This window comes from Dysidea avara, chromosome 5 (assembly GCF_963678975.1).
Source record: "Dysidea avara chromosome 5, odDysAvar1.4, whole genome shotgun sequence".
NCBI classification, from domain to species: domain Eukaryota; kingdom Metazoa; phylum Porifera; class Demospongiae; order Dictyoceratida; family Dysideidae; genus Dysidea; species Dysidea avara.
The window spans coordinates 6,305,009-6,321,136 of NC_089276.1; the positions used below are offsets into that span (position 1 = coordinate 6,305,009).

Here is a 16,128-nt window from a genome sequence, read left to right on the forward strand (position 1 = left end):
CATAAGCATACACACAGACATTCAAATGTTGTTACAGTCTTATACATATTGTAATCAGTGGTGTGTCCGTGTGTGCAGCTCTTCCCTGCTGCCAAACAAGCCCATGCACAGTAGCCTGTAGCCGCAGGGTTTTCTTTGCTGAAACGTGACTATTATAACCAGTCAAATATGGGTAATATTAATTTTACATGATATTATCACAAAATTATTTTGCATAATAATAAGCAAATTATGCCATGTGATTACAATAATGTACTTTAAATACTACAAAAGAAAAGTGCACAAGTAGTGAGGTCACTTAAATGTACCAATCCACATGTTAGTGGAGTACAGCCTTTGCTTGGAGCCAATAGTTCCACCCAATACAATTAGCTTATTATCAGCCACACCCACTACTGTTGGACCACGAGTTGGTACTGGAATATTTGTTATTAGTTCCCATAAACCAGTTGAGGGGTTGAGAGCTTGCACCCCACTAGATTGGATGGTGGGATCTGATAAGGGACTTCCTCCAACTACTAACAAGAATTTTCTAGAGAGAACAACAGGGGATGAGAAATGCCATGGAGTATCAGTGACAGACTGCCACTTTAACTGGTGAGTTGAGAGTGTCTCCAGAGAAGAAGAAAACACTTGTAAAGATGTTTGCCCCTGTGCATTAAATCCACCCAACAAGTACAGGATATTGTTCACAACAGAAGCTTGTAGTTGGAAGTGTGGTGCTGGGAGGTTGTTACAAGTATACCAACATCCATCGGTGGTGTCCAGTAGCTCAACAGCTGATATTACTGTCCATTTACCTTTCACTTTGGCCTTTCCTCCAATAACCATTAACATGGAATGGTACCCAACAGCAGTAGCACAACTCTTGGCAAAAGGCATTTCACTGTAATCCTTCCATTGTCCAGCATCAAGAACGAGTACCTTGTCGGTGGCCTCATCATCAGTTACTAGACCCCCCACAGTGATCAGTTTATCATCCAGTACAGTCATAGCATAAGCATAATATGGTGTGATGATGGGGGAGGGGCTCCACTGGTTGGTAGATAAATTGTAAACATCTAATCTGTAGCTGACCTGGTCATCATTGACACTTCTTCCCTCAAAGCCACCACCAACATAAACTGATCCATGCAGTAACACAACAGTACATGATATTCGACCCACCAGTAGAGGAGCTAATTTATCCCATTTCACCTCCACTGGTTTACTGAAAATATCATGAATACCAACTGGTTGCTATGTGATATGATACTTCAACAAATAAAGTAACGACAATTTCTTACCTGTGCTTTAACTTCTGGTGATGTGGCAAGTTGTTCCAACTTCTCGGTCACTTGTTCTACCTGCCATGTTATGGGGTTCATGGCCACATCTGGACTCCATCCACCATCAGTTTCTTTCATCCTCCTCATCCTCTCTGACACATCTGATATTGGAGGACGTCTGGCAGGATCATCATCAAGACACTGCTCAACTAATACTCGTACATCAGCTGGCCATGGAGCTCCTCTCATCTTCTCTACATGTTCTTGACGTCGTTCTACTTCTGATAAAGCTATTCGTCTCCTAGTCTTAGGATCAGTCACCACATAATGTAGTGGTTTAGGCCATTCTTGATTTACAACATGAAGTATCACTCCGCCATATGAGAATACATCAAGGGGAGGACCATACTCTGGTGTCTCCAGTAAAGCTTCCGGCCCCATAAAGTCTACTGTTCCTGGAGCACGAGTCTTTGTCTTCTTGCTGTCTGCTTCTATTACTTTGGCTACTCCTAGGTCACTGATTTTTACCACAAACTGACTAGTCAGTAAGACATTATTGGGGGAAAGATCTCGGTGGACGATGGGAGGATTATGACTGTGCAGGTACCACAATCCTCTAGATACATCCACTAACATAGACAACTTCACACACATCGGAATATTAGGGTACTTCCCCACCACTGACGTGAGACTCTCCTCCATCCTCTCCATCACTAGAACTGGTAATCGCGACTGTCCACCAGGATTGTATACTCCTAGGAACTGTACCACGTTTGGGTGACTAAGAGCCCCGCTCTGAATACACTCGGAAAGAAATGCTTTCTTTGTAGCTTCGAATTCTTCTGGCGTGACCCCTTGCACTAAAATGGAGTGAACTTCTTTTGCCGCGTAAACAGTTCCGCAATATTCCACCTCGAAAACTCTTCCATACGACCCAACACCAATATCATTTCCGTTTGGCCTCACTCCAGTGAGGTAAAACCGTCTGAGAAGCTCATTCTCAAATCTACTGGCGCTGTCCATTTTTGATGAAAAATTTTCAACTGCGCTTGCGCATCAGTGCCGACAGTGGGTGTGGCTCATGCTTCACTTTTCCATGCAATTAAAAATCAGTTAACCACAAAACTGTGATGAAGGCAGGAAAATTGGATGGTATGATTATGTTACATGACAATGATTTGATAGACCAACCACGTAAATGATCCTTTCCAAACATCGAGTCACCATCTCATTCTTTTCCGGCATAAAATTCTTCTGTGCTTGTGTGAGTGTCTCTTTGGTGACTCCATGGAATCTGTCCAAAGCTGAAATGATTGAGGCATCATATAAATACCATGTGTGTACCATAATATCATAGGCGGCGGAAGGGGGGGGGGGGGCTAGGGGGCTAAAGCCCCCCCTCGGTCTGCTGAGGGGGGCCTAAGCCCCCCCTCAGAATGATATCACACCGAAATTATCTTTCTTGGAGTCGGGCTGAAAACCCGTGATAAAGATCGAGATACTCTAATAGAGCAGTCACTCTAATAAAGTAGTCAGTGTGTAGCGAGCTATGAAAGGATTTTTATGTAGTTTATCAGCTAGAAATGGTAGCTGGTGAGGTGGAAAGCTCTTGTCAGTTGGTTGTGACCTTTTTTTTTTTTTTTTGGTCTCACCTTACCAAACTATAGAAATAAGTCTGGGTCAGCCCAGCCCCCCCTCATATCAACTACTTCCTCCGCCACTGCATAATATAACACATTATTCTTGTTTTTCCATTCAGAATTATCTGTCAGCAGTCTATTTCGTGACTGATTTTTTACCTTCAAAGTTTTTTCAGTCACAAAAACTCTTCCCTTGAGAACAAACCACTACTGTCTTGCTTTTACATTATTCTTTCCGTTATGAATGTTCTATTAGAGTACTCTCCTGACTGCTCTATTAGAATATCTCAATTACAATACTGGCATTTTTTCTTGCATAACTCTAAAACCCTGAACAAGTTTCCTATTACATGCACTATATTTCTGCTCTATTCCCATCTTTCTGTATATGTGTACAGCCAAACTAGATGGTCAGTATTTTTGCTACATCTCAACCACCATACATTAGGCTAGTTTTTTTTTTAGTTTTGGGCCCCAGTTAAGGGGCAAATAAAAAATAATCATTTCATACTCATTATGTGTCCTCCTCCACGGAAATCTTTGTTAAAAGGCAAAAGATTTATTCACTCTGAAGGAAGACCAGAGTGACTGGGCAGGTACAGCCTCGTCTAATATATACCCTAGTATGATGGATGTGATTGTGGGTTTGAGTTATAACATCATACCAACATCATGACACATATGTGGCTTCTCTAACACCAGTGTGTCTTTGTGTAAACTGTGACTAATTGTTGAAGCCATTTTGTGTTTGTAGTGTCAGCAGAACATCTCCTTCTCTTGTTCTGTTGTTGGGCATTCCTTTGAACTGTGCTGATTGTACTGTACATCACAGGCCAACAGCCTATTTAGCTGTTAGGTACTACTATATTTGTTGACAGTTCCATTGGCCTCACAGATGATGGGAACTTGTATAATGGTTTACTTGATTCATAGCCTTTCATTCTTTTTGTTTATTTATTGCCCCATCCTTACCACAACTGCTTTTTCACTTGTTGAGGGAGTTGTACGTGCTGTATACACATAAATGAGGTGTTAATTCTAGCATTTAGGGTGTATGCTGTTGATAGGTACCAGTACAGCACCTTGGAAAGAATAAAGATTGTACTGAGCAGCTGTCTTGTTTCTCTGAGCAGTTGATGTATGCTTGTCGCATGAGTATTTGTGGTGTAGCATGGTTTCCATATAGGACATAGTGTAGTAATAGCTCTATGTTCTATATACAGTATATCCATATAGTAAGCACTGGCTAATCCCAAAAAGAGAGTGCACGCAGCCATTTGTACTAACTCTACCAACTGAACAGCTATCAGAACATCTTAACACTCTTGCTGGATCAAGAATTGAATGACTAGAACAATTAGCACAACAGCAGGTACTGACTCCATGTAGTACTAGATAATATGTTGAGCAGTGTGTGCTGTATGTGATTGGATGCTTGCAGCATGATAGTATATAATTATGCAAAGTATTGATGTGTGTAATGTGTAGTTATTAATAATGAATTCTTATTATGTGATAATGGATTGATGCTTCTGGCAAAGGAATAAGACACACACTGATATAATTGGACAATTCAAATATTAAGCCACAACACACCCGGCATCAAATCATAAGTCATCTAGCTTGAACCCTGTGTAAACTAGGTCAATTTCTGAATTCAAAAATCAATGGTACAATGATGTTCCTTATTCAATCACCAATTTTGACTGTTCAATTAGAGTATTTCGCTACATAATAAGATGTGCATTTATTAGAATATGCAGTGTGTGCTGTAATAGAGTAATTGAACTGGAATTGCTGTTGTGCTAGGGAAAAGCTGTCTTTCATTTGGTCAAACTGTGTTTGATCTAACACACTTTTGATTATAATGAACAGTCCATACTAGTTTGGATAATCCACTATAATGTAGTTCTCAGTGGAATTAATTACAGTGATAATCCCCTTTGTTTTTATTCTAATGATCTAAACTAGCTTGTAAATTCCTTACAATTGTTGTTAACTTTTACTGTTGACATATTTCATCATAGGAGACCTCTACTACTGCATCCAAGCATTAAAGTGGCCTACCATTCAACAGCGTCACAACTACTTTACTATTTGTTGCATTCATGATAGTCTCTACCACAGGAATTCCTTACCATTTAGTGAACATTTTCAGTTGTCCCAAGCTCCCACAAGGTGTCACCCTCTATCTCTCCGGCCTGTGACATCGTCTATCAATTCGTTTCGTTACTCTTTCTTTGTGAACAGCCCATTTCTGTGGAATACCATACCCCATACCATCCTGCGAATTAAACAGCCACCCTTGTTCCGTTTAGCCCTCCGTCGTTTTCTTTTTTTGAATCTTCTGTATACTTAATGTTCTTGTTTTGTTAGTATTTATTTTTGTTCTTGTAGTAGTTTTGTTTTACAGGTGTATTTGCTTATGTCATTGTTTTTGTAATTTCTGGTGTGTATGTGCTTTTGTGGGAAGTACGCCTACAGGCTTGTCCTTTTGTACAACCCGGTCTTTTGACAAAATTGATAATAACATAACATACTACAACACTACATCAAAAGTAAGAATGGCACCAAACACACAGTATGAGGCTATAGGTGCAACAAAGCATGTACCCCAATGTATAGCTGTTTCATTTAGCTAGTTAGGACAGTTTTTCCTACTGCACAACCCTACACATGAAGAACAATACATGAAGCTATCCTAGAAATAACTTGCTTGCTTAGACTACTGGAGTCTTACATTATAGGCATAGCAATCCATGGGGGGGGAAGGAGGGCTGGACCCCCCTTTCGTTTTTCTGATTGTAAAAGATCTGGATACTCTAATAGAGCAGTCAATTACTCTAATAAAGCAGTCACATTATTCAGAGAGGCAGTGCAGCAAACTATGAGGTTGTAAATAAAGATTTTAATGTGATTTATCAATGATACAATCTATATTTGGTGGAGGGCAACAGGTGTCAACCTTTTTTTTTTCTTCTTTCTTCAACACTGTGCTCTAACATACCGAGTCTAGAGCCCCTCTATCTAAAATTATCTTGCTACGCCTATGCTTATTACTGTACGTACTTTTTAACTACATTAACTCTAGATAATATCTAGCTAAGCAGCAAGTTCTAACCTGTTCTTTGTGTGGAGCCAGAAATTTTAAAAGTAATTTTTGCATCTCACGAAATACTAAAATCGATAGTTCTGTGAAGGCAACAACCGTGCCTCCGGTTCCATGGTGGATCTAGCAATGGGATACTACAATGAACATCCCACAATGGTAGGGGGATCGATTTGTGAAAGTTGATTTTTCGGATTGCGGACCCTACCTATGACCTCATGTATTATACCATACCATTTTCTTCTGTCGGTACTCCTCAACAGCGAAGTAGGCTCTACTCCAAGCTCTATCCACACGTAATGATACTTATATTGAAAAGACTTAGAATTCTGAATATTGAACGTCTGTGGGCTGAGTAGTGGGTAAAAACTTTCTGGAATCCAATAACACCCACCACGGTGGTTAGGGGTCTTAGATACGAGTTGCCTATGCTAACTACTACAGATTCTTTTTAGAGTAGCAGTCCAATCGAAGTGTCATGACGGAGGAAAAGTGATCTGGCCATGTGAGACTAGGAGTGGCCTATAATATTATATGAAGTGGCACTTTTTAGTATACAGCACAACTCCTCAAATCACAACACCCTTAAGGCCACGGCTCCAAATAAATTCTGTTTCCTGTCCACTGCCCGCATCTGTTTGCATTATTCTGTATTCTTCTATTATTTTCTTGCATACTGTACATAACGCAGTAAAATTTAAGGGTTAGTGTCAGTGCACTATTAAGTCAGCACAAATTCATGTTTTTGCTATTCTTGCAGCTTCAAAGATGAAGGTACAAGCTGAAAACACTTTTAGGCAGTTGGCTATGGTTGTGCCCAGGTAAATAATGGCTTGAATGGCTGCCAATCTTTTGGCACAGTCACGCACACTGTTTAACCTACTCCTCAATGCTTCCACACAATGACAGGAGATCCAAAAACGTTCGAGCGTAAATCGGATGGCTGCAGGTTCGAGGCTACCTAGGTCCAGTCATGGATTTTTTTCTCCTTTCTCCAACTTTTCAAACACACCTTAAGTAGCTAAAGTCTTTGAGCAGGCTGTAGGACCAGATGTCCTACAGACCTTCAGCACTTGTGCTGTAAAGCATTAATAAATAAATTTAAAAAAAAAAAAATCCTTGGTCGCTCCCAAGTACGCCATGTTCTGTACTAGCAGATAACGACTCTTATCATTTTCTGTATAAATCTGCAGCAGGGAAGCTAGGTGGTTTATAGTCTGGCGTAGCCGACCCGCGCGCGTAACGCGAGGGTCTGGTGACGCGCGCGGGTCGGCTACGCCAGACTAGGTGGTTTATAGCATAGATAGTGTGTACTACGTAGTATATATAATATCCACTTAAACAGTGGGCAAAGAAGCAAACTCTGTCCAGTCCTGGGATGATGGTATTGTTGCCATATCTTATATTATACAACTAACAGGATATCTCTAATCTTCCTTCTAATCTCTGTAAACGTGGTCTAGTGTAACAGTACTCAGTTATCTTAATACCACAATCGAAACTACCATATTCTAATTAAAGTGCACTAGCTTGTCTTGGAAAGAACTGATGATCAAAGCGAGGATCAAAGGTACTTTAATTATCTATTTAAAGAATAATGTCCCCACCATCCAGTGTATGACGTCACAGTAGTTACATAGTCAACTTCTGTGGGGCACAAAATGTTAGAGTAATTCTGTATTATCCTGGTGTTTGCTGCCCTAGTTAGGCTAGTATTACACATGTTTCCCGAGAAGCCAAGCTCAGCTTACTAGCTTGTGTCAGTGCTTCTTCTGACCATCGCCTTCAAGAACTAGGATTGCAACTGCAGCTTGCGAGAGTACGTCTCTTTACAAATACAAGATGATGAATACTCTTTGCTGTTGTCTGCTCGTTAGCAACTATCTTCAATCCCAACTGCTCGATCTTTGTATGTTAAAGCTAAGCGTTTATTATGTAACAACGGTAAGTCCCGATGTGATACCCATCTGCAGTCTAATGTAAGTTTAGAGATTCTGCTAAGTTAGAGGAATCATGCAAAACATGGAACCGGCTGATGTCTGGTTTTCATCCTGGGCAGTTGTCATTTCTTTTGTGGGTTGCTTCAGATACCTTACCAACTGCAGTTAACTTAAGGCGTTGGTGTGTTCAATCTGATGTTAAGTGTACTTTGTGTGACTCAACTTGTCCTACCACAGCTCACATCCTAGGTGGCTGTCCTGTTGCCTTAACACAACAGAGATATACGTACCGTCACGATCAAGTTCTTCACCTTCTGGCCTCTAAACTCAAAGAATTGTTTAGTGACAATCCATCTATCCATGTTTTTGCTGACCTTCAGGGTTTACGAGCTAGTGAAGCACCTCAAGCCACTATTCCATCTACCATACTAATCACACCTTACAGGCCAGATATCGTTGTATATAACCAGGCAAACCCACTGTTGCTTTACTTGAACTAACCTGCCCTCTAGACTCAGAACACAACATTCAATCTGCTAGGTCTAGAAAACAAAACAAGGCTGAGTATCATCAACTGCTTGCGGAATTTGATCACTTACAGATCCCAAACTATTATGAAACTATTGAAATTAGTGTGCTAGGTCACTACCTACCTTCTTCCATTCTGAACATCAAGAACTTTATTGACTTTGTACAATTTTCTGTAACCACCAAATCTTCCATCCAACAGATCCTTGACAATGCTGCTCATCAATGTATGACATGTTCACAAAAGATTTTCTTGGCCAGGAATTGTAGTGACTGGTCAACCGAGCACTTAACTTAATTTTGTCTTGTAATAATTGTTGTTGCTGTTCACACTCCTTGCCGTGCCCACAAGATCTCATTTTGCTTGATCTGACTGTGGTTGCACAAGACCAAGGACTAATAATGTATTGTATGTATCATCTTATTTTCTCTCTATATGCATGCTATTGGAGCACGAGTTTACTCGCCTCAAGTAGTCTCGCATAGCCAGACACTTTTCTTTCTTTTGTGTGAGGGCGGGAAAGAAAAGGGTCTGGTGAACATAGTATAGCATCATCGTTGGCCTATCCAAGATTGTGGGGATTTGCGCAGCTTCCGGATTGTTTGTGGGTGCGAATTACGTGTTTTGCACCATTTGTGTCCTGTTGCCATAGATATAAAAGCAGTAGCTATGGTAATAGAACACAAATGATGTAGATCACACTTTATATCTATGGCAACAGGACGCAAATGATGCAACGGTTAACAAAACACGTCATTCGCACCCACAAACAATCTGCAAGCTGTGCAGTAGAATCCCCACAATCTCGGGATAGGCCAGCAATGATACTATACTATGTTCACCAGACCCTTTTCTTTCCCGCCCCCACACAAAAGAAACAAAGGGGTCTGGCTACACGAGACTATGCCTCAAGTTTGTTGAAAGCGACCACGTTGTCGGGCAAGTTAATTTTATCCATGCTGATTGAGTTATGGCTGATAATTAGCAATTGTATCAGACTTTGATAAGTATGACAGGAGAGTCCTCAGAGTCCTGCCACGTTTCAAGTGGTGGCACTCCAATATATCCTGTACTCAAAAGAAAGTCAAGCAAAGTGCTTACCACAATTGACACTTTTAGAATTAGAACATAACTGTAATTTTACAAAACTTTACAAAAATTCGGTCAAAGTCCAGCACGGACTTTAGTTACTTTTTGAGTTTGACCACTGACCAAGGACGAAGTTGGAGTACAGGGTATATTGGAGTGCCACCTCCCTTGACGTTTAGACTATTATAAGTGTGCAACAGTTCATTATTGTTCATTCTTTGCTACTGAAGTGTTGATTGATGACAACCACTTTCTCGAGTTGAACTTGTATCCCCCAGCTTAACATTCGTCATGGTCTTATCCCAACCTCTGTTCTATGTTCTATCATGCAGAATGAATCACCAGAAGCTGATCCTGTGTATTAAAACATAGATGCTGTAACTTGCATTTACTACAAGTCTCAGGGAGGAAATGAACAGTAGCTGCTATTTACATACCGATAAATCATTTTGAGACCTAGGCCACTTCAACTAAATCTTATGTTTCTTGGGAAAAATTCAGCCAAATAAAGGTCGGTAAAATAAAAATATTCTATTTTGCTAGCTGAAGAGTGATTTTGCGAGTCAAACGGTGGCTAAGGTACATTACGGTTGCTGTATCACTTGTGAGTAGGCAATTATATGGTGATATATTCAGTGTTACTTACTTTTTGAGAGCTTAAAGGTAAATTTGCAACTCCGTCGTGGCGTTATCACTCTTTGCAAGATGATCACGTTATTAACATAATTATTTAATGCTGAAAAATATAGGGTCGGTCGGGCCCGAGAAACAAAAGATTTAGTTGAAGTGGCCTTAGCAGCTTTTAGATGTATAGCTACATAGCTACAGTGTTCCTACAATAACAGGTGTGTTTCCTGTTTAGCCAATAACTATATTTAATGGATGGATTTTTATGAATATTCTATCAGAGTATACTGGGTGGCTTAATCAGAGTCTGACAATCTTTTACTTTATAGAGCGATAACTTTTACTTCACAAAATTATGCATAAGCAAACAACTTCTGTGGGTCAAAAAAGCAGGGAAAATTCAATGGTGTAGCTCCTTCACACAATAGTTGAAGCTATAGTCACTGATATATTGTACATTTTCTAGCTCAATTGTACTGTACTAATGGATGCAGCTGTAGTAATGAGATGCAATTCAGGTATGTTTTCTTTTGTACTGTATAAACTTGTTGGTAAAGAATCCCTAGACCATTGTTGGCTGCAATGTTTGCTATCCAAAATTTGCGAAGCAGACCATTTAGGCAGTGGTCTACAGATGGAAATGTATGGGTACTTTGCCAACCACTGTCTGCTTGTTATAGTTGATTCTTAGTTTATTACCCAACAAACACAAGGCGGTAAGTTACATTTGAAATGTGCTATGTTTCAGAATCTTTTAACAAACAAGGTGAATATTTTTCCAAATGTACAAGTACAACATTAAGAAAAGAGCTTCAAGACATTTTTTCTAGTCAGTTACAGTATTACAAGTGAGCCAAATTTCAATTCCTTGTGTTCCACTCATAAGATATTAAAATTTCTCGATTCAGCTCAAAATGAATGTACTCTAGAGCAGGAAACATAGAAGATGACATTCCATGCAATGCTGTAACAAATTTTAAGAAGTGATGCACTTTAGATACTTCTATGCCCCTCTTCATGATCAGTTGTATTAATAATGTTTTATGATGAAATAGAATGACATCATAGGTGCATGTGGTTAATCATAGTTTAAAGGAAGGGGAAAGACAAATAAGTTTAAAAATAACGGTTTCATCATTAAATTAACACATACAGTAGTCATTAATTAATGTCACAATATCAGTATCAACAGCTCAATGTACAAAGTATAGTTTGTTGTGGCTTCATCCTACCTGTCCATCATCTTGACCTCCATGTCTTTGTACCATCAAGTCACTATATCAGTGATAAGACTACACTACACATCAACAACACCAAGGTGGTAGTGTTTAACACAATATGTGCTGCACTTTTATCAGTCATATTAGTAGGAACTGCGGGAGTATCTGTTGGTTGTGTCGGCTGTTCACTAGTTGGGACTCTCGTGGCTACAAAATAAATGTTACCCATATCAGTTAATATGACATAAGATACACAGTTAGTATACATAGCTAAGTACTGATATATACCAACTGGCATATGTTTGCATACTGCTTACCGGTGATGATGTTTAGTGATATAGTTTCTGACTGAAATGTTGTACCACAATGCAATCTCTGACACTTCATATTGATGTTGGGTATATTGATCACAGCCTCCACAGTGTACCCATTGATATTATGGTGTACAGTATAAGGACAGTCACTCAGTGGTGCTTCTGGTTCGATATGCAATATGGGAACTGGGTTTCCAGTGGTTCTGCATTTCCCTATGTACCTCTCGTTATGAAATGCTTCAGGGAAATCTGTTTCTATTCTTGTTGGTAACACTATATAAGGGACAATCAATGGTAGGTATAGAGATAGAACAGTATGTTTCTACGATTTATTATTTATGTGGTAATTACTCACCTTCTACTGTTAAATTACAAGGAGGACCAACAGTGCCATCATGACACATCTTCCTACACCTGTACAATCCTCCATCACTGAAACTTGTGATGTTTACAGTAGTGTAGTAAGGTCCTCTACTGATCTCCTCAAACTCCCCACCCTGATGGTCAGAGTGATCAACAACATATTCACCATCACATTCATGGTATGGTGGACAAGATATCCTGAATTGGTCACCAAGGCATTTTTGAGTTGGCTGTACCCTCTGACCCTCTAGTTGACATGTGGATGTTGTTGGAGAACATCCAGGACTTCTAGCATATAGGTTGTCAAACAGTAAAATCAAAAGCAAACAAACAAATTTCCACTTCATCGCTGTAAGGCTTCTATTCTATTCATAACTATGCAGAGTTTTAATTTATATTAACATTAGTTATTACGTATAGGGACAGCCCAAGGGGATTCACTAATATTAGTGAATCCCCTTGGGCTGTCCCGCTGATGTGGTATTACTACATCAGCGGGACAGCCCAAGGAGATTCACTCGAAGATTCACTAATACCACATCAGCGTTGAAACCGGGTCACATTTTCTCCGGGTCCCTGACTCGGATTGTGGATTGGATCACGTGAGAAACGAAATTGTTAGTTTGGCGACGTGGAAACTCAGGGTGGAAACTTAACGATAGTCGCGCAGCTCTTTCGTTAGTCTGGCGCCGCCCGCCCCTTCGCATAAAGTAAGGGTCTGGTGAAATACAGATACTAAATCATTTCTAGCGCCCAGATTCGGCGCTAGCCAATTAGTGCATGCCAATGACGTTCACACAGAAATCGCCTTGGCAACACAATGCTTTTGTTCGAATTGAAGTGCAATCATCTGACGTAACAAGCATTACGTGAGCTGTCTAATTGAATTCCTTTTGAAATGATTAGGTATTTGTATTTCACCAGACCCTTACTTTTTGCGAAGGGGCGGGCGGTGCCAGACTACTCTTTCGTGAGCCATGCCCATTTATTAGTAGGTGCAGTCTGTAGCATAAAACCGTGTCCGTTGCTGTCTGCAAGCTTACTTGGAGCCACGCCCACTAGTCGATTATTGTACGGGTTGTACATAGTCTAGTCTTGCAGCAGGATAAGTACTTTTGTGAGCCACACCCACTTTAACATATCGAGAAATTGGAATACTAGATATGCACGAAGCCACACCCAATTACTGTCTGCTAACTCACAGTAGGGCCATACCTACTGGATCCTATGTTGCGCGGGCAAATTCTCAGAAAATTTGGGTATAGGTAGGTCGATTTGATAATGATAATAATAATTAGTACATAAAAGTGTTATTACTGAAATATTTACCATACAAAAAGAGCCACAACTACAAAAAGCATTGCATGAACCATATAGGGTGTTCTGCAGTACCGTAATGTTTTACTGTACAATGAAGCATAGGCGGTGGAGACAGGGGGGCCATGGCCCCCCCACTTTTTTGGGACACTGTTTACAAGAAAGATCGAGATACTCTAATAGAACAGTCGGGATCTGGATACTCTAATAGAGCAGTCACAGTATCAGAGAAGCAGTGTAGCAAATTACTTAGCTATGTATGTGTAGTTATAAATAAGGAGATGTAATTGGTGGAGAGCAGCTATTGTCAGCAAATTGTGACCTTTTTTTTTTGTCTTCGACTTATAGCTGGCCTGGCCCCCTCACTCTTTGGCCTCCTCCACCGCCCCTGCAATGAAACAAACCTCTTGAGTACTAAGAACTACTTTGTTTAGAGTATCTTCACCATTAAAGCTCGAAGAGTTTAATCACCAGAGGAATTATCCCAATAGCTGATTTTCACTCGCACACCCGGATTAATTAAAGCCGAGGCGTGCAATATTAGGCACTGTTTCGGGTAGTCTCGAGTGAGCGAAACTACGTTTTGAGCGTTCGATTTGTGTTAGTAAATGAGTAGTTATGTGATAACTATCACTTTACGCTAAAGTATCTACACAGGACGATTGTTTAAAGCTCCAAGATGATTGTCCCGCATTTTACATGGTCTCTTCATTGGCTTGCAGTCCAATAGAATATGTAAAGGAAACTGGTGTTCTCTTATTTGTGATATTAATAGCTTCACTTTTATGAGGGTTAAAGATTTAATTGCCATTAGCTGGGTCACTAAGATCAAAGTATTTGGGGGTTGTGACTGATCAACTCTAAATTGAACTGGACGGACCATTGTCAGAAAATTGTTCAGAAAGCCTCACTATATGCTTAAATAGGCTGCGTCGTGCTATGTATGGCTGCACTGATGCTGCAAAATCGTTGGCATACAAGGCTTTAGTGAGACCCTTTCTGGAATATGGCTGCACTGTGTGGTCCCCCATACCACCAAGAATATCAACTTGTTAGAGTCTGTTCAGCGTAGAGCTGCTCGATGGATTAAGAGTAGATATGACTCCACTTTGTACAGGTGGAGTAAGAACAGTGATGACTACTTGAAGGAACTGAAGTGGCCTACGCTGGCATCGCAACAACAATACCAGAGTGTCATTATGGTGCACTCCATTATGCATAAACAAACTCCAATCAATTCCTGTCACCACTTTAATCTTAACACTAACTCTACACGATCTCATCCACTGACTTTGCAGACTCGATGTTCTTTCATCTATGCCGCGGCATTCAGATATTCCTTCTACGTGAACACGCCATTTGTTTGGAACTCAATCCCATATGAAATTTGTCCTTACCATCACGCTTATTTAGATCACGGCTCCGATGTTACTTGTTTAACTCATGTCTCTCACTTAGTATTACTTTTTGTATAGTTGTTTTTGTTTGCTTGTAGCTAGTCAATGTTTCTGTATTGCTATTTGTACTGTGTATGTGTTTTGGGGACCACCTTGTACAGGCTATAAGCCTTTTGTGTACCCTTTCTTTATATAACATTGATAATAATAATAAATAATAACTAAGCCGGTAAGTTTATAATTTAAATAAAATCAGTCAGTGGGTTTGGTTCCACGTAGCTAGGCCATACCTGGCCTATTGGATTTTATGTTGCATGGGCCCGACCATATAATATAATACCTTACCCGGGCAAAGTATATATTATTTATGGCCCGACCGATTGTCTCCTGAAATGATAATCACGTGATATAGGATCGCATGCATGTGCAAAGATGGTCAATCTCGTGTCAGTGGGTCATCCGGGGTCAGCAGTAGTGACCCGGTTTCAACACTGTACCACATGCTATTTTTAGATATTTAGCATTGCTATAATTGCTATTATTAGATATATTTCATCATCTTGTGATCATAAGTGAGATAATTATGATAATTATGTGTTTTCTTGCCAGGCTGCTTCACTTTATGCTATATGAATAGCTTGCATGGCTTCTCAAGTCCACATTCACCAATAATGATGTTTTATAATCAACTGTCAAAACCCCATGCATCCAGTTACTTTCATCTTTGTGTACCAGTGCCTATACTGATAATCGTTCTGTTCTGTGGTGCTCTTCAAGAACCACTTGTCCAAGGAACATTGTATCAACATATAGGAGCAACACAAATATATAGGTCTCAGTCTGTGTATATGCAGAAGTTTAGAAATAAAACATCCATTACACTCATTTATATAATGATTGCATCAGTGTCATATTAGGCATCATGGAGTATACACTTCCAAACGCTAATAAGTCGATTTGTCATGTTGAGGGCATTTTGAGATGTATATGTGTGAAAAACTGTCAGTGTATGCGCAGGAATATAAATTGGGAGACACACAGTTTTAGAGATTGCACTGTGAGCTTGCATCCAACCATTACGGTGATTGATTGATTGATTTATTTATTTATTTATTATTTTATACTCTCAACTATTGGCACAGTGCCGTTCCTCCTTGTTGGAGTGATACAAAAATACAACAACAACAACAACAAACTAAGCATACAAAAATATACAAGATAAATACAAGATAAACACAAAGCAAGACAATAGCATACATTACACCACCCACACATACAAGTACACAAATAACACTGAATTACATCTATACACGGT

At 39.9% G+C, this 16,128-nt stretch overlaps 2 protein-coding genes, 1 long non-coding RNA gene and 1 other non-coding gene across 4 annotated transcripts; 1 reads left to right on the top strand and 3 right to left on the bottom strand.

The window, feature by feature from the left end:
- Positions 1-176: 176 nt before the first annotated feature.
- LOC136255355 (uncharacterized) lies at positions 177-2,310 on the bottom strand. The gene is made up of 2 exons (XM_066048099.1): positions 1,287-2,310; positions 177-1,239 (listed from the first exon to the last, which is right to left on the bottom strand). Exons 1-2 carry the CDS (start codon positions 2,289-2,291, stop codon positions 295-297), a joined length of 1,950 nt encoding a protein of 649 aa, XP_065904171.1. The 5' UTR covers positions 2,292-2,310; the 3' UTR covers positions 177-294.
- Positions 2,311-3,378: 1,068 nt separating this feature from the next.
- LOC136257113 (U5 spliceosomal RNA) lies at positions 3,379-3,496 on the bottom strand. Its single transcript, XR_010701817.1, has one exon. It is a non-coding gene; the product is annotated as a U5 spliceosomal RNA (small nuclear RNA).
- Positions 3,497-7,514: 4,018 nt separating this feature from the next.
- Positions 7,515-11,262, top strand: LOC136255401 (uncharacterized). The gene is made up of 4 exons (XR_010700881.1): positions 7,515-7,587; positions 10,669-10,720; positions 10,769-11,050; positions 11,111-11,262. It is a non-coding gene; the product is annotated as an uncharacterized lncRNA (long non-coding RNA).
- Positions 11,263-11,313: 51 nt separating this feature from the next.
- Positions 11,314-12,494, bottom strand: LOC136255380 (uncharacterized). Its single transcript, XM_066048141.1, has 3 exons — positions 12,092-12,494; positions 11,740-12,009; positions 11,314-11,629 (listed from the first exon to the last, which is right to left on the bottom strand). The coding sequence occupies exons 1-3, from the start codon at positions 12,444-12,446 to the stop codon at positions 11,478-11,480; spliced, it is 777 nt and encodes a 258-aa protein (XP_065904213.1). The 5' UTR covers positions 12,447-12,494; the 3' UTR covers positions 11,314-11,477.
- Positions 12,495-16,128: the final 3,634 nt, after the last annotated feature.